This window comes from Sprattus sprattus (genome assembly GCF_963457725.1).
Source record: "Sprattus sprattus genome assembly, chromosome: 1".
NCBI lineage: Eukaryota > Metazoa > Chordata > Actinopteri > Clupeiformes > Clupeidae > Sprattus > Sprattus sprattus.
Window position 1 is genome coordinate 12657530 of NC_137920.1, and position 21978 is coordinate 12679507.

The window sequence follows — 21978 nt, forward strand, 5'->3', positions numbered from 1 at the left end:
GTGTGTATAAGTATGTGTGTGGATATGTGTGTGTGTGTGTGTCAGTGGTGGACTTAAGTAACATTTCCATGTATCTGTACTTTACTCAAGTACATTTATTTGGTAAGACTTTATACTTTTACTTCACTACATTTAAAACGAAAATTATTACTTTTCACTTCTTTACATTTACAGAAACACTCGTTCCTTACTCGTTCCTTTTTTATTTTTAATAAAATACCAAAAGGTCAAAGTGTATCGCGACTATAACCAATCAGCGGCAGCGCCCAGCGCACGATTATCTGCTGAACAGGTGTCGTCCTGATTGAAGAATTGCAAAGTCACGCTGTAGCTGGAAGCACAAGGTGGTGTGTGCTTGTGGTCATTGAGAGTTGTTACTCCTAGAGATTATTAATATTATTTGTCAGGTAAATGGCTGAGGCGCTGACTGCAGCATCATCGGATGAAACAGAAGTTGGTGCCCAACACCCCTGGCCTTATTTAGCCGAATTGTTTGAATTCATTGAAAAGAAAAAAGAGTCCTATTACTTCAAGTGTGGCCTCTGCATTAAGAACACTAGGCTGTCGGCATTCTGGAACTCGCCATCAAATTTAAAAAAGCACATCAATGGAAGTTCGCCATCACATGACTAGTACTAACAGAGTGGTTATAAATATGCCCCGGTTGATTATATTACATTGCAATACATTACATGTGCTTTTATCCAAAGCAATATGCTAGCAGCCAAATTATCTGTGGAGATGCTAAGTGCCAGTTTAATACAGCCTCCCTCACCAAACGTTAACGCCGGGGACACAGTCGAATTCATGGCCAAGCGAAGTGAACTTCGAAATTCATTCCTATGACTACTCTGTTTATGTCAAGTGAAATGAATGGAAAATAAAATAATGAAACTTGAAGGAATGCTTTTTGTGTTGTTGCTTCAAAACCACTTGGTCTTACTTAAAGATAATATACTTTTGAGTATTTTGGGTTTGATTAGGCAAATGTAAAGCATTGTTCACCTGTTCAAGTAGGGGTTTTGATGTGACAGTTAAAAAAAAATAATACTTTTACTTTTAATACTTAAGTATTTCTGAAGGCCGATACTTTTGTGCTTCTACTCAAGTAAAACAATGAGGTGAATACTTTTACTTTTACTTGAGTAATATTCAATGCAATGTAACTGTACTTTTACTCAAGTACACAATTGGTTTACTTCGTCCACCACTGGTGTGTGTGTGTGTGTAAGTACGTGTAAGTACATGTACTGTAAGTACGTGTGTGTGTATCTGTTATAATGCAGACAGATATATACTTGATAAATGTGTCTCACAAAGTGACTTGTCTGCCTTTTAATTGGAATAGCTAATTATGAATACTCACTATCAGATCCTGCTGTGACAGTAGTATGTGTTAAGGCCGCTTGGCTCAAAGCAGACCTAACATAAAGGAGACCACACCGTAGCGTTACTATAAATAGTATAAAAGTAAAGTGTAATGCAAGATGTGTCTAGGGGTAAATGGATAAACAAAACATAAGGCGACGGAGACAAAGAAGGAGGCGAGATCCCCAAAAGGGCAACGAGTTCGGGCAGAGCTCCCAACGAGGTCTCCCGTCCGAGCAGGTAGGAGAATGAGAGAGAGAGTGACATCACACCAGAGCCGGCCCTCTTATGGCGAAGCCAATTTACTCCAAAGCCACCACACCTGTACTCAGCACCCTGCAGGAGACAGACAGCAGACCCGCAGTGGAAAAGGGGCGGAGCCTCCAAGGAAGGAGACCCGCCGGGTCGTAACATATGTGAAACACCATCAAACCTTCCAGAGGGAAATGGAATCTTCACATGACACCCCATTCAACACTAACCCAAACCCTGGATAGACGGGCTCAGTGAATGTGTGGTGAAACGTGTGCAGGTGTATGAGTGTATCAGAGAAGACGCTGTAGAAGGACAGAGTGCCAGCTGGCCAGTCCAGAAACACTCCTACTCTTCCGCAGTCAAATGCAAATGAGACTGTGGGGGAGGCCTTACTGTTTTGGCTAGCAGTGTAGCTACGGGGATATAAAGAGTTAGGTGACAAATTGTACAGTAGACCCCAGGATGTGTCGTTGAGTCCCAGGCGACTGTCTCTCTCTCTTCTTCCATTTAATCTGTACGCTGCACCCATGTAGGCCATGTTTAGGCCGTTCATCTCGGCCTCCCAGTAGCAGCGTCCAGTCAGGCCCTCTCTGCACAGAACCTGTTCAGAACCCATGAACCGGTCCGGATGTGCGGGATAGTCCCCTTGAAACAAGCCAGCAATCAGCTTCTGGTCTCCCTCAGACAGGCGGATGTCTCTGTGGACTGTGTTTGGGTCCAGTGTGAGCTTGCAGGCATCTGCACAGCACAAACTATGTTAGCATATATTAAGAGGTTGGTGTGATCGGCTACGTTGTGTTAGCATACATTTAGAGACTGGTGTGTTCTGCTACGCTATGTAAGCATATATTAAGAGTTTGGTGTGTTCTGGCATGTTATGTTTAGCATACGTGTATTGAAAGGTTGGTGTGTTCTGTTATGCTATGTTAGCATATATTAAGAGTTTGGTGTGTTCTAGATTTCAGTTATAACTAGAATGCGTTTCGTGAACGAACTGCGAGAGTGTGCTTGCTCTGTGACAGAGAGAACAAGTGCCTATGAATTAACATGTATTTACATCTACTCAATCAGTGTAGTGGGGCCTTCTTCCAATATATTTTAGCAAGCCACCAAGCTCAACCATTATATTTTGGCTCCACTGACGTTTAGACATATGAGGGTATCTCAGAGTTTCGTTATACTGACTTACTGAGCTAAGTGAATTGTTGAAATTGCTATCTTGGTAAAAGGAAACATCTCTGTAACAATATTGGAATGAATGCGGTTACATAGCCAGCTTTACTTAAAGTTTATTGTAAGATAGGCCTATATGTTAGACTTAATGCAGTTAGAGTTAGACTGTAGGTCTAGTATCAAACGTAAGCAACACTTTTACTGTATAGCTAGAGAGCACGTGTATCACATTGGTTTATAGTCTGTCAAATTAGTTCTAGTTATTGGTGTTCGTTGGCATAAAAAGTTAGTCTTCTCTTATGAGCCTATAGTACATCTGATTAGAGCTAGCAACCATGAAAAACCTCTTCTGAAACTAAGAAGGATAACTATGACTAAATGTGACTAAAACTAATATGCATTTTTGTCTTAAGACTGAATCTAAAATAGCTGCCAAAATGAATACATCTCAGTGTTCATTTTGGCAGCTATTTTAGATTCAGCAGCTATTTTAGATTCAGTGCATATTAGTTTTAGTCACATTTAGTCATAGTTATCCTTCTTAGTTTCAGTCTAGTTTTCGAAAACTGAGCACACTACAACAGCTACATCCTCAAACGTTTTTCAGTTAACCTAATGATTCAAGGTCTCTCATGAATCATTACTCCCAGGACACGGGTTAATGTTAACTCACGCTATCGGCCACAACAAGTTAACCATTCTTTCAGTATAAGCAACCTTTGCATAGCCCCGCACAGCTAGGATAGCTCACGTTACCGTAGTAGGAATACAAGCCTTAGCTCACTTGACCACACAACTAAATTCATGAATTACTTCACAGGTTTACTTAACAACTTGAATTAAGGAAAATGATCCCCCGTTACGGCTAGCTGAAACTGCCAGTGGATACTCCCGTTACGTAGTGTTAGTTAGCCTTTAGCCCCGTACTCAGATGTTACAGCTGCTTAACACAGCTAGGATAGCTCTGCTTAACACAGCTAACGTTACCGTAGTGGGAATACAAGCCTTAGGTCACTATATCCACACAACTAAATTCATGAATTACTTCAAAGGTTTACTTCACAACTTGAATTACGGAAAATGTCGTCTCCAACGTTAACGTAACGTTAATTTATATGTTAGCTGCTACGGCTAACTATCAGTTTCCATTAAAATTTCAGTCAGTACACTGAAAATGCTGCCATTCAACTCACCTTAACGAAGTGGAAATACGGTAGCTAGGTTAGAAACTGTAGTTACTCTTATTCTTTCTCAAAGTTGAATTGAGAGGGACAGAGAAATACGGTTCCTCTTATTCTTTTTCAAAGTTGAATTGAGAGGGACAAAGAAAATGCGGTTCCTTGGATTTGGCGAGCGGAGGTGTCAGTGAGAAGCACAGCTGCAAGCCAGTTTAATGACCCTATTATGACGTCATAATGGCAGAGACCTCTGCCATGCAAGTCTATGGAGAAAAAAGGGGATGAAAAAGAGGGATAAAAAAGGAGTGGCATGGGGTACCGCCACGAAAAGTCATAGCAGCTTGCACCGGATCGGGCCGGACGTTTTGGTGTTTGAATGGCGTCTCTAGCTCAATCGGGCGAGGAGTAGTTAGCTGCAAGAAAAACGTACGGAATAAATAAATAAACTAGAATGCGTTTCGTGAACGAACTGCGAGAGTGTGCTTGCTCTGTGACAGAGAGAACAAGTGCCTATGAATTAACATGTATTTACATCTACTCAATCAGTGTATTGGGGCCTTCTTCCAATATATTTTAGAAAGAAACCAAGCTCAACCATTATTTTTTGGCTCCACTGACGTTTAGACATATGAGGGCATCTCAGAGTTTCGTTATACTGACTTACTGAGCTAAGTTAATTGTTGAAATTGTTATCTTGGTAAAAGGAAACATCTCTGCAACAATATTGGAATGAATGCGGTTACATAGCCAGCTTTACTTAAAGTTTATTGTAAGATAGGCCTATATGTTAGACTTAATGCAGTTAGAGTTAGACTGTAGGTCTAGTATCAAACGTAAGCAACACGTTTACTGTATAGCTAGAGAGCACGTGTATCACATTGGTTTATAGTCTGTCAAATTAGTTCTAGTTATTGGTGTTCGTTGGCATAAAAAGTTAGTCTTCTCTTATAAGCCTATAGTACATCTGATTAGAGCTAGCAACCATGAAAAACCTCTTCTGAATCTAAGAAGGATAACTATGACTAAATGTGACTAAAACTAATATGCATTTTTGTCTTAAGACTGAATCTAAAATAGCTGCCAAAATTAATACATCTCAGTGTTCATTTTGGCAGCTATTTTAGATTCAGCAGCTATTTTAGATTCAGTGCATATTAGTTTTAGTCACATTTAGTCATAGTTATCCTTCTTAGTTTCAGTCTAGTTTTCGAAAACTGAGCACACTACAACAGCTACGCTGTGTGTACATCCTCAAACGTTTTTCAGTTAACCTAATGATTCAAGGTCTCTCATGAATCATTACTCCCAGGACACGGGTTAATGTTAACTCACGCTATCGGTCACAACAAGTTACTTGGGATATGCTACCTCATAGTTAGCTAACGTTAGCTAGCTAAACGTTTACAGAGGCTAACGTGAAGCTTCAATCAAAAATTATTAGCTAGCTTTCCAAGCTAGCTGACACAACCTAAACACTCGACTGCCCCTTTGAAGTCAACTTAACGTTGGCTAATATATTCTAATAACTAGTTATCATTGACAGTTACAAGCTAATTTACCAAACTCCTTTCTGTCCTAAATTGAGCAGTTGCTGGTGTGAGCTACAATATGGGAGCTAGCAAAGCCATTTCTAGCTCTACTTCACAATACTGCTGCCTAGTGTAATAAGTTAACGTAAAACATAAATGTTTATAAAGTATCAGACATAAACAGGATACAACACACCAGTTACCAATTGATATTATGTGTTTATATATACCGAAAATGTCAGTAAATCCAGATGATGATTATGCTGCTGCTGCTGTTGGTCCCGTCGCAGGTCCCGTCGAAAACCCTGGAGTCGCGACCCTGTCAGTTGTTTCCATGTGAAATCAATGGAATGCTTCACTTTTTGGCGCCGTATTGACAACTGTCTGTCACTCGCACACTGTGCTTGTAAATAATTTTTCAAGTTTGCACGTACCTATTTATGCGAGTGAAATACTCGCACTGTAGAGCCCTGGAAGGTGTCTCTTAATATTCCTACAGTTGAATGGAGAACGACTGATAGAGCGGGTGACGTCACAATGGCTCAACCTTCCCCATGTTAGTCAATGAGAGAAAAAGGGGATGAAAAAATGGAATAAAAAAGGAGTGACAAGGAGTACCGCCACGAAAAGTCATAGCAGCTTGCACCGGATCGGGCCGGACGTTTTGGTGTTTGAATGGCGTCTCTAGCTCAATCGGGCGAGGAGTAGTTAGCTGCAAGAAAAACGTACGGAATAAACTAGAATGCGTTTCGTGAACGAACTGCGAGAGTGTGCTTGCTCTGTGACAGAGAGAACAAGTGCCTATGAATTAACATGTATTTACATCTACTCAATCAGTGTAGTGGGGCCTTCTTCCAATATATTTTAGCAAGCAACCAAGCTCAACCATTATATTTTGGCTCCACTGACGTTTAGACATATGAGGGTATCTCAGAGTTTCGTTATACTGACTTACTGAGCTAAGTGAATTGTTGAAATTGCTATCTTGGTAAAAGGAAACATCTCTGCAACAATATTAGAATGAATGCGGTTACATAGCCAGCTTTACTTAAAGTTTATTGTAAGATAGGCCTATATGTTAGACTTAATGCAGTTAGAGTTTGTCTGTAGGTGTAGTATCAAACGTAAGCAACACTTTTACTGTATAGATAGAGAGCACGTGTATCACATTGGTTTATAGTCTGTCAAATTAGTTCTAGTTATTGGTGTTCGTTGCCATACAAAGTTAGTCTTCTCTTATAAGCCTAGGTAGTACATCTGATTAGAGCTAGCAACCATGAATTGCAGATTAAGGGGTCCCCTATCTCAGTGTTCATTTTGGCAGCTATTTTTAGATTCAGTCTTAAGACAAAAATGCATATTAGTTTTAGTCACATTTAGTCATAGTTATCCTTCTTAGTTTCAGTCTAGTTTTCGAAAACTCATTACAATTTAGTCTAGTTTTACGCCCGACTCACATTGTTGCGTTGATGCAACGGACGGTGGAGGAGGAGTTTGGCGCATGTGGTTCTGTTGATAACGGAGACGTTATAGTGAGATTGACAGGTCAACAAACCAATCACGTCATTAGTAAGCTTTTACCCTGTGAGTAGTAGCATGCTAACCCTAACCCATCATTAGACAGTGTGCTCAGACACCTCGCAAATCCTATGATACGTATTTCTCAGTTACAATAAAGGGGTTTTTACATTGTACAGTGTTTATTTCTCGGTAACTTTTAAAAAATCTAACCAAAAAAAAGTCAAACAACCAACTTGTAGGTACAAATACGACCATCTAAGGAGTTTGGCAGACATGTTTTTTTTTTTTTTTAGTTTGCCGCTCTGTAGACGTGAGCATATACGGGATATGATTGGCTAGTGCCTGTGCTGTCAGTTATGCATGAAAGGCAATATGATTGGCTGACGCATGCATTGCCTGTTGAAAAGTTTAACCTTCTTCAACTCTTGTCGCGAGCAAAGCATGAAACGCAACGCACGCGAACCAAACGGAGCCACAATTCAGTTCGGCAAAGGATGATGTCACCCCATGCAAAGTGAATGGGGATGCGTTAACCCTGACGCATCAACGCAACAATGTGAGTCGGGCATTAGGCACATTTAAAATTCCATATTATAGCCACATTAAACTCATTCCCTTCCCTTCTCAGGCCCAGGGACCTCCTGTGTTGTGTCAACTGCATAGTAGTCTAGCTTGCAGTACTTACATTGTGGATGCAATTAGTCTCCAAGATACAGGTCTCATGCCTACAGCTGAATTCGAATTTGTTTGTAATAAATAATCGAATGTGATGATGAAGTACGGTACGCAGCGTCTTAACTGAAGCTCAACTCAACTTTTACAGCAGCTAGCTTGCCGCTAACGCTAACTGAAAACACATCGGAACACAGTGGCTAGCTAGGTAGCTAGCTGCTAATAAGTAACATATATAAGTAACACATCAGCAGTAATGAATCAAGTGTACTGATATTAAATGTACTACTAACATGCCATTCTTAAATTAAAGCCAGTGACATGATGGTTAACGATTAGCGAGTTAACGATGGATACCGACAATTAGCATACCTAGCTAGGTAGCATTACCATTGGATTTCAATGGCAGTTATGCTAGCTCTGGCTATCCAGTCAAAGGAGCCTTGTTTCTGGACACGTATCACTTGACGAGCGAGGGCAATACAGTCATCTGGAAAGTTTAAAATGATACTAAACGAAGGGAAATCTACTGTATGGAGAATTTTCTGCTCAGTAGACAATGCAGATTCTAATTAGGCTGGTGGATATGTCCAATGTAAGAAGTGTGAAGTTTTAATGAAATATGATTGATGCAACTGTCGTTCTCCATAACAACTTGGATTAACCTGGATGGCTGGATGAAGTTTCAGACCGAACGTCAAAGATCTTCAATGGTAAGACTTGTCGGTTGTGCCTCTGTTGGTGTCTCGTAAAACGTGAATTTTATTAAAGCATAGCGTGTGTATTGTGTAGCTATTTCATTCCGAGATTGCAGGGGAGTGAAATGCTCCGCTCTGCTGCTGGTATACAGACAGCCGGAAAGGTTAACAAACGGAATGAAATAGCTACACATTACACACGCTATGCCTTAATAAAACCCACGTTACTCACATACTGGTTAACACTGTTAGAGCGGGTGTATAAACTGTACCTGAAACTGTTGCCACTACATTCGTTTTAATATTTTGCACTCTCTATCTAACCACTTCTGGCATTTAAGAGAGCTTCTCCTATGTCAACTGATCTAATGTCAGTTGGCTAGAGTGCGTGACGTCACAATGGCTCAACCTTCCCCATGTTAGTCAATGAGAGAAAAAGGGGATGAAAAAGAGGGATAAAAAAGGAGTGGCAAAGAGTATCGCCACGAAAAGTCATAGCAACCTGCACCGGATCGGGTCGGACATTTTGGTGTTTGAATGGCGTCTCTAGCTCAAACGGGCGAGGAGGAGTTAGCTGCAAGAAAAACGGGGAGAATAAATAAATAAATAAACTAGAATGCGTTTCGTGAACGAACTGCGAGAGTGTGCTTGCTCTGTGACAGAGAGAACAAGTGCCTATGAATTAACATGTATTTACATCTACTCAATCAGTGTAGTGGGGCCTTCTTCCAATATATTTTAGCAAGCAACCAAGCTCAACCATTATATTTTGGCTCCACTGACGTTTAGACATATGAGGGTATCTCAGAGTTTCGTTATACTGACTTACTGAGCTAAGTGAATTGTTGAAATTGCTATCTTGGTAAAAGGAAACATCTCTGCAACAATATTAGAATGAATGCGGTTACATAGCCAGCTTTACTTAAAGTTTATTGTAAGATAGGCCTATATGTTAGACTTAATGCAGTTAGAGTTAGTCTGTAGGTGTAGTATCAAACGTAAGCAACACTTTTACTGTATAGATAGAGAGCACGTGTATCACATTGGTTTATAGTCTGTCAAATTAGTTCTAGTTATTGGTGTTCGTTGCCATACAAAGTTAGTCTTCTCTTATAAGCCTAGGTAGTACATCTGATTAGAGCTAGCAACCATGAATTGCAGATTAAGGGGTCCCCTATCTCAGTGTTCATTTTGGCAGCTATTTTTAGATTCAGTCTTAAGACAAAAATGCATATTAGTTTTAGTCACATTTAGTCATAGTTATCTTTCTTAGTTTCAGTCTAGTTTTCGAAAACTCATTACAATTTAGTCTAGTTTTAGGCACATTTAAAATTCCATATTATAGCCACATTAAACTCATTCCCTTCCCTTCTCAGGCCCAGGGACCTCCTGTGTTGTGTCAACTGCATAGTAGTCTAGCTTGCAGTACTTACATTGTGTATGCAATTAGTCTCCAAGATACAGATCTCATGCCTACAGCTGAATTCGAATTTGTTTGTAATAAATAATCGAATGTGATGATGAAGTACGGTACGCAGCGTCTTAACTGAAGCTCAACTCAACTATTAGAGCAGCTAGCTTGCCGCTAACGCTAACTGAAAACACATCGGAACACAGTGGCTAGCTAGGTAGCTAGCTGCTAATAAGTAACATATATAAGTAACACATCAGCAGTAATGAATCAAGTGTACTGATATTAAATGTACTACTAAATGTACTACTAACATGCCATTCTTAAATTAAAGCCAGTGACATGATGGTTAACGATTAACGAGTTAACGATGTATACCGACAATTAGCATACCTAGCTAGGTAGCATTACCATTGGATTTCAATGGCAGTTATGCTAGCTCTGGCTATCCAGTCAAAGGAGCCTTGTTTCTGGACACGTATCACTTGACGAGCGAGGGAATACAGTCATCTGGAGAGTTTAAAATGATACTAAACGAAGGGAAATCTACTGTATGGAGAATTTTCTGCTCAGTAGACAATGCAGATTCTAATTAGGCTGGTGGATATGTCCAATGTAAGAAGTGTGAAGTTTTAATGAAATATGATTGATGCAACTGTCGTTCTCCATAACAACTTGGATTAACCTGGATGGCTGGATGAAGTTTCAGACCGAACGTCAAAGATCTTCAATGGTAAGACTTGTCGGTTGTGCCTCTGTTGGTGTCTCGTAAAACGTGAATTTTATTAAAGCATAGCGTGTGTATTGTGTAGCTATTTCATTCCGAGATTGCAGGGGAGTGAAATGCTCCGCTCTGCTGCTGGTATACAGACAGCCGGAAAGTTTAACAAACGGAATGAAATAGCTACACATTACACACGCTATGCCTTAATAAAACCCACGTTACTCACATACTGGTTAACACTGTTAGAGCGGGTGTATAAACTGTACCTGAAACTGTTGCCACTACATTCGTTTTAATATTTTGCACTCTCTATCTAACCACTTCTGGCATTTAAGAGAGCTTCTCCTATGTCAACTGATCTAATGTCAGTTGGCTAGAGTGCGTGACGTCACAATGGCTCAACCTTCCCCATGTTAGTCAATGAGAGAAAAAGGGGATGAAAAAGAGGGATAAAAAAGGAGTGGCAAAGAGTATCGAAACGAAAAGTCATAGCAACCTGCACCGGATCGGGCCGGACGTTTTGGCGTCTCTAGCTCAAACGGGCGAGGAGGAGTTAGCTGCAAGAAAAACGGGGAGAATAAATAAATAAATAAAGAAAACTTGACGATAACAATACTGTGCTTCCCTTCGGGCAAGCACACTAATAAAGAAAACTTGACGATAACAATACTGTGCTTCCCTTCGGGCAAGCACACTAACTAGAATGCGTTTCGTGAACGAACTGCGAGAGTGTGCTTGCTCTGTGACAGAGAGAACAAGTGCCAATGAATTAACATGTATTTACATCTACTCAATCAGTGTAGTGGGGCCTTCTTCCAATATATTTTAGCAAGCAACCAAGCTCAACCATTATATTTTGGCTCCACTGACGTTTAGACATATGAGGGTATCTTTGTTGTTCTGTTTTTGTTTGTTTGTTTGCTTGTTTATTGTGAAAGGGTCTAGTGTGTTACATTTGGTCATAGCCTAATAGTTCCAGAGTCTCGTTATACTGACTTACTGAGCTAAGTGAATTGTTGAAATTGTTATCTTGGTAAAAGGAAACATCTCTGCAACAATATTGGAATGAATGCGGTTACATAGCCAGCTTTACTTAAAGTTTATTGTAAGATAGGCCTATATGTTAGACTTAATGCAGTTAGAGTTAGACTGTAGGTCTAGTATCAAACGTAAGCAACACTTTTACTGTATAGCTAGAGAGCACGTGTATCACATTGGTTTATAGTCTGTCAAATTAGTTCTAGTTATTGGTGTTCGTTGGCATAAAAAGTTAGTCTTCTCTTATAAGCCTATAGTACATCTGATTAGAGCTAGCAACCATGAAAAACCTCTTCTGAAACTAAGAAGGATAACTATGACTAAATGTGACTAAAACTAATATGCATTTTTGTCTTAAGACTGAATCTAAAATAGCTGCCAAAATTAATACATCTCAGTGTTCATTTTGGCAGCTATTTTAGATTCAGCAGCTATTTTAGATTCAGTGCATATTAGTTTTAGTCACATTTAGTCATAGTTATCCTTCTTAGTTTCAGTCTAGTTTTCGAAAACTGAGCACACTACAACAGCTACGCTGTGTGTACATCCTCAAACGTTTTTCAGTTAACCTAATGATTCAAGGTCTCTCATGAATCATTACTCCCAGGACACGGGTTAATGTTAACTCACGCTATCGGTCACAACAAGTTACTTGGGATATGCTACCTCATAGTTAGCTAACGTTAGCTAGCTAAACGTTTACAGAGGCTAACGTGAAGCTTCAATCAAAAATTATTAGCTAGCTTTCCAAGCTAGCTGACACAACCTAAACACTCGACTGCCCCTTTGAAGTCAACTTAACGTTGGCTAATATATTCTAATAACTAGTTATCATTGACAGTTACAAGCTAATTTACCAAACTCCTTTCTGTCCTAAATTGAGCAGTTGCTGGTGTGAGCTACAATATGGGAGCTAGCAAAGCCATTTCTAGCTCTACTTCACAATACTGCTGCCTAGTGTAATAAGTTAACGTAAAACATAAATGTTTATAAAGTATCAGACATAAACAGGATACAACACACCAGTTACCAATTGATATTATGTGTTTATATATACCGAAAATGTCAGTAAATCCAGATGATGATTATGCTGCTGCTGCTGTTGGTCCCGTCGCAGGTCCCGTCGAAAACCCTGGAGTCGCGACCCTGTCAGTTGTTTCCATGTGAAATCAATGGAATGCTTCACTTTTTGGCGCCGTATTGACAACTGTCTGTCACTCGCACACTGTGCTTGTAAATTATTTTTCAAGTTTGCACGTACCTATTTATGCGAGTGAAATACTCGCACTGTAGAGCCCTGGAAGGTGTCTCTTAATATTCCTACAGTTGAATGGAGAACGACTGATAGAGCGGGTGACGTCACAATGGCTCAACCTTCCCCATGTTAGTCAATGAGAGAAAAAGGGGATGAAAAAATGGAATAAAAAAGGAGTGACAAGGAGTACCGCCACGAAAAGTCATAGCAGCTTGCACCGGATCGGGCCGGACGTTTTGGTGTTTGAATGGTGTCTCTAGCTCAATCGGGCGAGGAGTAGTTAGCTGCAAGAAAAACATACGGAATAAATAAATAAATAAACTAGAATGCGTTTCGTGAACGAACTGCGAGAGTGTGCTTGCTCTGCAGTGCAGTGGCCGAGTGCGCATATGTTGTTGAGGGGCCTCACAGACTGATATCTGAGAACAAAATCTGTATAGTACTGTGTTTTCTGTGGTCATAGTCATAATAGTTCCAGAGTTTCGTTATACTGACTTACTGAGCTAAGTGAATTATTGAAATTGTTATCTTGGTAAAAGGAAACATCTCTGCAACAATATTGGAATGAATGCGGTTACATAGTCAGCTTTACTTAAAGTGTATTGTAAGATATAGCTTGTTAGACTTAATGCACTAAGAGTTAGACTGTAGGTCTAGTATCAAACGTAAGCAACACTTTTACTGTATAGATAGAGAGCACGTGTATCACATTGGTTTATAGTCTGTCAAATTAGTTCTAGTTATTGGTGTTCGTTGCCATACAAAGTTAGTCTTCTCTTATAAGCCTAGGTAGTACATCTGATTAGAGCTAGCAACCATGAATTGCAGATTAAGGGGTCCCCTATCTCAGTGTTCATTTTGGCAGCTATTTTTAGATTCAGTCTTAAGACAAAAATGCATATTAGTTTTGGTCACATTTAGTCATAGTTATCCTTCTTAGTTTCAGTCTAGTTTTCGAAAACTCATTACAATTTAGTCTAGTTTTAGGCACATTTAAAATTCCATATTATAGCCACATTAAATTCATTCCCTCAGGCCCAGGGACCTCCTGTGTTGTGTCAACTGCATAGTAGTCTAGCTTGCAGTACTTACATTGTGGATGCAATTAGTCTCCAAGATACAGATCTCATGCCTACAGCTGAATTCGAATTTGTTTGTAATAAATAATCGAATGTGATGATGAAGTACGGTACGCAGCGTCTTAACTGAAGCTCAACTCAACTATTACAGCAGTTAGCTTGCCGCTAACGCTAATTGAAAACACATCGGAACACAGTGGCTAGCTAGGTAGCTAGCTGCTAATAAGTAACATATATAAGTAACACATCAGCAGTAATGAATCAAGTGTACTGATATTAAATGTACTACTAAATGTACTACTAACATGCCATTCTTAAATTAAAGCCAGTGACATGATGGTTAACGATTAGCGAGTTAACGATGGATACCGACAATTAGCATACCTAGCTAGGTAGCATTACCATTGGATTTCAATGGCAGTTATGCTAGCTCTGGCTATCCAGTCAAAGGAGCCTTGTTTCTGGACACGTATCACTTGACGAGCGAGGGCAATACAGTCATCTGGAAAGTTTAAAATGATACTAAACGAAGGGAAATCTACTGTATGGAGAATTTTCTGCTCAGTAGACAATGCAGATTCTAATTAGGCTGGTGGATATGTCCAATGTAAGAAGTGTGAAGTTTTAATGAAATATGATTGATGCAACTGTCGTTCTCCATAACAACTTGGATTAACCTGGATGGCTGGATGAAGTTTCAGACCGAACGTCAAAGATCTTCAATGGTAAGACTTGTCGGTTGTGCCTCTGTTGGTGTCTCGTAAAACGTGAATTTTATTAAAGCATAGCGTGTGTATTGTGTAGCTATTTCATTCCGAGATTGCAGGGGAGTGAAATGCTCCGCTCTGCTGCTGGTATACAGACAGCCGGAAAGGTTAACAAACGGAATGAAATAGCTACACATTACACACGCTATGCCTTAATAAAACCCACGTTACTCACATACTGGTTAACACTGTTAGAGCGGGTGTATAAACTGTACCTGAAACTGTTGCCACTACATTCGTTTTAATATTTTGCACTCTCTATCTAACCACTTCTGGCATTTAAGAGAGCTTCTCCTATGTCAACTGATCTAATGTCAGTTGGCTAGAGTGCGTGACGTCACAATGGCTCAACCTTCCCCATGTTAGTCAATGAGAGAAAAAGGGGATGAAAAAGAGGGATAAAAAAGGAGTGGCAAAGAGTATCGCCACGAAAAGTCATAGCAACCTGCACCGGATCGGGCCGGACATTTTGGTGTTTGAATGGCGTCTCTAGCTCAAACGGGCGAGGAGGAGTTAGCTGCAAGAAAAACGGGGAGAATAAATAAATAAATAAAGAAAACTTGACGATAACAATACTGTGCTTCCCTTCGGGCAAGCACACTAATAAATAAAGAAAACTTGACGATAACAATACTGTGCTTCCCTTCGGGCAAGCACACTAATAAAGAAAACTTGACGATAACAATACTGTGCTTCCCTTCGGGCAAGCACACTAATAACAGTGATAATAAATGTGCACAAATAATGAATGATAATTCATATGAATGTTCTTTGACTAAATTACATGCATGCTTCGTGGGTGTGTATATCTGACGGTAAACATTTCAGTAGCAATAATGGTGTTCATAATGGTGAATACATGAACGCACACAAAACATGTCAATGTTTGTGTCTCAGTACTCACATTTCTTGAGTCCTGACTTTAACCAGCATTCTGCATTGTGATCAACACTATTAGGAAAGACAAGAGAATAAAGAAAACACTAATCTGAGTAGGAACCACAAACTAAGCATGATATGAGAAGTACAAACACACCCACACCCACAAAAACACACTTAATTAGGTCTGCAGATCACCTACATCAGTGTGTCCAGTTTGCAGTCTGGGTCGTCCTTTCGCTCAGTCAGAAGTTTGACTCCTGTCTCTCCAGGGTGATTGTAGCTCAGGTCAAGCTTTCTCAGGTAGGAGGGGTTTGCACTCAGGGCAGAAGCCAGACTCACACATCCTTTCTCAGTCACACCACAAAACGACAACCTGCAAGAGGAGAGGAGCTCTCACACACTATCTCCCGGCTATTACCAGACAATCAACATACACATTTCTTATTGTACTGCGTGTGCAGGAGAAACAGGCCTTTTATTTTACCATTCTATCCACACAGAGATTATTGTGTGCTCTGACCGTTTTAGTCCAGTGGAGAGCAGATCCACTCCAGACTTCTATTATGTGTGTGTATTTTGTGTGTTTGTGTTTGTGTGTGTGTGTGTGTGTGTGTGTGTTTGTGTGTGTGTGTGTGTGTGTGTGTGTGTGTGTGTGTGTGTGTGTGTGTGTGTGTGTGTGTGTGTGTGTGTGTGTGTTTGTGTGTTTGTACGTGTGTGAGTGTGTGTGTACCTCAGTATCTCCAGTGTGCACTGTAAGTTCTTGAGTCCAGAGGTGAGCAGCTCCACTCCTGAGTCCTGCAGATCATTGTTTCTAAGGTCCAACTCTCTCAGCTGGGACCCATCTGAACTGACGACTGAAGCCAAAACTTCACAGTGGCCATCCTTCAGAAAGCACATATTCAGTCTGTAAACAAATGAGAAGAGGAAGAACATAAAGGTTTGTTCCAAATCAACACAGTCGTGCATTACTGTTTATACTGTTTATATAACCCATTTCTATTGTTTATATGGCGTAACGCACAGCCACACCTGAGGGTGTTCACTCTGCAGTCTGGGCTCCTCAGTGCTGCTGACAGCTGCTCCAGCTCGGACAGCTGCAGGCTGCTCTCACTCAGGTCCAGTTCCCCCTGGAAGACGGACGTCAAACTCCTCCAGGACGACTCAGTGAGGTTGGAGGCTGACAGTCTGCAAAGCCAAGATCATAATTTCCAATGAAACACATACCAGTAATACTCGTATGATGGCAACAATAGTAGCAGTAGCAGTAGTAGAAGTCTCAGATGTACAGCAGAATGTCTCCAAAGTTTCCAGTCTCTGCGAGCAGATTCACTGCTTGAATCGGCAAGTCATATTTGTAATGTTTTAGTGATTGTATTGCTGTGTATTGAACATGCTTAATGTGTTGGTTTTGTCTGGGGTTTGCGAACATTAACAGTATTTCGTTGTGTGTGTGTAATGTGTTTGTGTGCATGCATTATGTGTGTATCGTTTAAGTTAAATACTGCTTGTTTTGTTTGCTGCATTGCTGGTTTATGACAGTGTGTGTGTGTGTGTGTGTGTGTGTGTGTGTGTGTGTGTGTGTGTGTGTGTGTGTGTGTGTGTGTGTGTGTGTGTGTGTGTACCTCAGTATCTCAAGTGTGCACTGTGAACTCTTGAATCCAGAGGAGAGCAGCTCCATGCCTGAATCCTGCAGGTCGTTGTCTCTCAAGTCCAGCTCTCTCAGGTTGGAGTCAGAGGAGCAGAGAATTGAGGCCAAATCTCCACAGTGACTTGAAGAAAGACAAACCTTCCTCAGGCTGCAGAGACGGAAATCACTCTTAAAAAATGGCAAATATGCAGAATGTTTCACTGCATGTAGTGTGTTGTGTTGTGTTGGAGCCCTTGTTGCTTATACTAACAGCCATTTCACAGCATGCTGTGTTTAGGTGGTCTTAATCAACAGGATACATGCCTTTTTGAATGATCTTCTACTGTTGTGTTTTGTTTGTCATTTAAAAACAGCATTGTATACCATATTTAAAGGAAAAGCACAATAACAGGCAGATATGGAAAAGTACACCTAATAAAGGTTATTTCAGAGAACAAATACACCATTAAAAGCTCTTACCTCAACCTCTGAACTTTACAACAAACCAATCCTGCTGTTAAAAGCTTCATCTCCTCAACACTGCAGATACAGCAACTCAGATCCAGTTCCTCCAGCTGTGAGTCTTTCATGGACTGAAGAGAGGATGCGAGGTGTCCAATCATATTGTTTTTCCAACGTTTACAGTCAACAAGACTGCAGGATGTTCAAAATAAGTACCTCAATGTCCATTAATAGCACACGCTTAGTTAGAGGATCAATCAAATCAATCAAACAAAAACTATTACAATTGGAGGTCACACTTTATTTGGATGGTCCACTATAGACCATTTATAGATGCTCAGATTATAAACAAACTCTCTGTTCATTCTCTTCTAACTACAATGTATGGTTAAGATGAGGGTTAGGGATTGGGTTTGGTTAAGATAATGTTCAGTGAATAATTCAAAAGAGTAATCTTGAATACAAACAAACCATCTGTAAAGTCTCTGTTCTCTTGAGAGTCTCTTGTTTACCTTAGCATCTCCAGCATACAGTTGGGATTAGATAGGGAGCCGCAGACAGCCTTCATTCCTGACTCCGGCATGGTGGTGCCGTCAAGATACAGCTCTCTCAAGTAGGAAGATGTTGATCGCAGGACCGAGGCCAGTATCTCACAGGAAAGCTCATTAAAATTGCAGTCTGTAAGCCTACAAAAAGCAAAGTGACTTTCAGCAAAACAGCTTCATCAACTCTGATCAATCTTTAAAGGTTTCTTTTTACAGTTCAAAGTTCAAAATATTGCACAAAAGTTCAGCAAAGTCCCCTTCTTGAAGTGTTGCTTGAAGCAGGTTCAACATTCATTATATATTAAAAAATAATACATTTATTATTATATTTAATGTATAAAATAATGTATTATGTGTTCACATTTATATAATTTCACCTTTGCTGGGATACATGATAAAGTAAATCGGCAGTTCTGGGATTCTAGGACCAATTTTCTATTGAAACAAGTAAGCATATTCTTTAAACACTTTTTTCACTAATCTATGGACACAAGTGGCTTATTTGATACTTGCCGAGCTTTTTTGCACCATTTCACAACTGGAACAAGTCTCTGTTGTCCGTCGACTGTTGTGTGGTACTTGTCAATGTCAAACTCGTCCAAAACCTCCTCAGACTTCAGAAGGATGTCTGCTAAGGTGGAACAGTGTGCTGATGATAGTTCTGTTTCTGGTCGTCTCTCACAGGTGAGGAACATCTGCAGTTCTTTCTGAAGTGAGTGGTCATTCATTTCAGAAAGACAGTTAACAAGGTTGATGAATCTCTCAGGTGCAGCATTCTTTCTGTGCACGTCTTTAATATGTTGTATAATTAATTCCAAGCTTTTGGAATTCTCCTTGCTGTTCTCCGCTAATGGACGTTTCAGCAGGCCTTCAAGGAGTTTCTGACTGGACTCCAGCGAGATGCCCAGGAGGAAGCGAAGGAAAAGATCCAAGTGTCCGTTCTTGCTCTCCAGAGATTTTTCAACAGCACTCTTCAGCAAGAGGTACAGGAACACCTTTTTGGGTTTTGCCTGCAGAAAAGACCTCAGTGCAGCCATGTCCCCATTCATGAAAGAGACAAAGACAAACAAAGCAGCCAGGAACTCCTGGATGCTTAGATGGACAAAGCAGTAGAACTTACTCAAAGCAAACTTCGACTCTTCTCTGAGAATTCCTGTACACAAACCAGAATGCACAGAAGCTTCTTCCAAATGAATGCCACTCTCTTTCAGGGCATCTTCATCAAACAAGATTGTGCCCTGCTCCAGGTTTTTGAAAGCCAGTTTTGCCAATTTTAAGATGGCATCCCGGTTTGCCTCCAGGATCGTCTTTTTGTCTGGTTTGACACCATCGTACTTTTTGTTTTTCTTGTCCAGCTGTATGATCAGGAAGTGAATAAACATTTCTGTCAGGGTTGAGGGGATATCTGCACTGTCGTACTGACCTAACATTTCCTCCAGGACAGTTGCTGCAATGTAGCAGAAGACTGGTATGTGGCACATGATGAAGAGGCTTCTTGTGGTCTTGATGTGACTGAGGATTTGCTGAGCTCGAGCCGGATCCTCAATTCTCCTCATGAAGTACTCATCCTTCTGCTGGTTTTTGAACCCGCGAACTTCTGTGATGCGATCAACATATTCAGAGGGGACTTGACCAGCTGCTGCAGGGCGTGATGTTATCCATATTAGGGCAGTCCAGAGCAGGTTTCCCTTGATGAGGTTGGTGACCAGCACATCCAGTGTTGCTGTCTTTGTGACATCAGACACAGGTTTGTTGTTCCTGAAGTTCATCGGAAGTCTGCTTTCATCTATACCATCAAAGATGAACATCACCTGTAAGTCTTTGTAACACGTTTCTCCTAGTTCTTTCAGCTCTGGGTAGAACTCAAGCAGGAGATTGTGAAGACTGTATTCATCATCTTTGAGCAAATTCAGCTCTCGGAGAGGATGGAAGAACATCAAGTGGACTTCTTGATTAGCTCCTCCGTCAGCCCAGTCGAGAATGAACTTCTGCACAGACACCGTTTTTCCGATGCCAGCAATGCCCTTGGTCATCACAGTCCTGATGTGTCTCTCTTGGCCCGGTAAGGCATTAAAGATGTCATTACAGTCAATGGGAGTTTCATCTGGCTTTGTTTTTCTGGACATGTTATCCATCTGCCTAACTTCATGATCGTTGTTCACCTCGTCACTGTCTCCTTCAGTGATGTAGAGCTGCGTGTAGATCTTGTTAAGAAGAGTTTTGCTTCCTCTCTGTTCTAGTCCTTCAAATATACACTCAAACTTCTTTTGCATCCTGCTCTTGTGACTCTTCAAAACTTTCTGTACAGTTTCAGGATCTGGATGGGAGGAAACACACACAAGTGTTTTTTTAATTACTTACAGATCTTTCACACACCGGAAGGTCTTTGGTCTGTAATGTTCAGCTATTTGAAGAAACCTCATGTACCCATAACAAACAAGACAGTAAGAGTAACTGAATGATTATTCATCTCAAAACTGTTTTAAAATAATGAGTAATATCTGAAGAGAAGTATGACTTGTAGCATGTTTTATAGACAGACTTAATTTTAGGCAAAAGGCCACAAGGCAGCTATGGATTGTTTAGGTAAATCATGTAGAAAATAGATGACATACCTGGCCCTTTTGATTCTTCCTTGAAATACACATTTTCAATGATACAATTTGTCATTATAGGAGCGATGATTTGGGCTCCATCTTGGGCTGTGATTTTGGCATTTACTAAATGCTGTGGCTGTTGGAGATTACTTCCTGTTAGGGAGAGAGAGAGAGAGAGAGAGAGAGAGAAAGGAATGATCGAGTAGAAGTTTTGATTTTGTTTAACATATTACAGCATAAATCAAAACTAGTGGCATATGGACTAGCGTCATGTAAAAAAACACTGAATTTTAGTCTTAATCTATTAGAAGCCTTCAAACATACACTCAAACTGCTTCCGCATCCTGCTTACCCTTGATAAGGGTTTTTCTCTGGGATTGAACCAGAGTCGCAGGGTTTGTGAACCAGCGTCTTAGCCAGGTGAGCTATTAGCCTGTTACCGTATTACGGCCCCCTAATGGACCCGCCGGCGGGTCCGTACTGGATAAATCGCCAAAACAAATCCTGAAAATTCTATTTCTGAAACTATGATTGAAACTCTCATTTAATATTTTTTTTTGTGGTAATCCAACTATGTATAAACCGATTTTCAGTTGTCTACATGCATCCATTACAAATAAATACAATTTTAAACACACCATGACACATCCTCATTTTTTACATATGGAGCAGCCTCCTCCCATAACTAAGCCATTTAAATGTGTTTCTGCAGTAACCTAACCTTAAATAACTTTATAGAACATTCATTTACCTTCAAAACATCTAAAAAACAGACTTGAACTGCATGGTTATGTCCATAAAGTTGTTTATTCACTTGCTCACGACATTGAGAAAAAACTTTCACTTTTTTGTATGTTTCTGATGACGATCTTCTCGCTCTCTTTCTGACAACACTTCACGAAGTTATCACGTGATCTTATATATGGTTACAAAGCTTAAGACCCCCTCTTTCAGAATCTTTGGATTTGATTGGCTGTTAAACACATGTTTGTCATGAGTGACAGGCATTACCACCAATGGCATCAGCTCTCAATCATGAAGCTGCTCAGGCATGTCCTATCATATCACTTTACACTTCTTGTAAGACTTCTCAGTAGTGATTGACACCTGTTTAACCGAATAATAGAGATTCTACCAAAAAAGTAGGTAGGTCATTTGCCCTGATTGCTCAGTCCTGGAGTTTAGATTTTTGAAAGC

At 40.3% G+C, this 21978-nt stretch overlaps 2 protein-coding genes across 2 annotated transcripts in view; both read right to left on the bottom strand.

Annotated features, from left to right (window-relative positions):
• LOC308376852 (NACHT, LRR and PYD domains-containing protein 3-like) overlaps positions 1-21978 on the bottom strand; it is a gene marked incomplete at both ends in the record, with an annotated part of 51478 nt that overhangs the window by 22442 nt on the left and 7058 nt on the right. The window lies entirely within an intron of this gene.
• Positions 1671-20457, bottom strand: LOC308362797 (NACHT, LRR and PYD domains-containing protein 3-like; the record flags this gene model as incomplete). Its single annotated transcript, XM_080835522.1, has 10 exons — positions 1671-1704; positions 1851-2036; positions 2142-2361; positions 15573-15619; positions 15750-15923; positions 16281-16454; positions 16580-16735; positions 17173-17346; positions 18152-18325; positions 18698-20457. 10 exons carry the CDS (start codon positions 20455-20457, stop codon positions 1671-1673), a joined length of 3099 nt encoding a protein of 1032 aa, XP_080691648.1.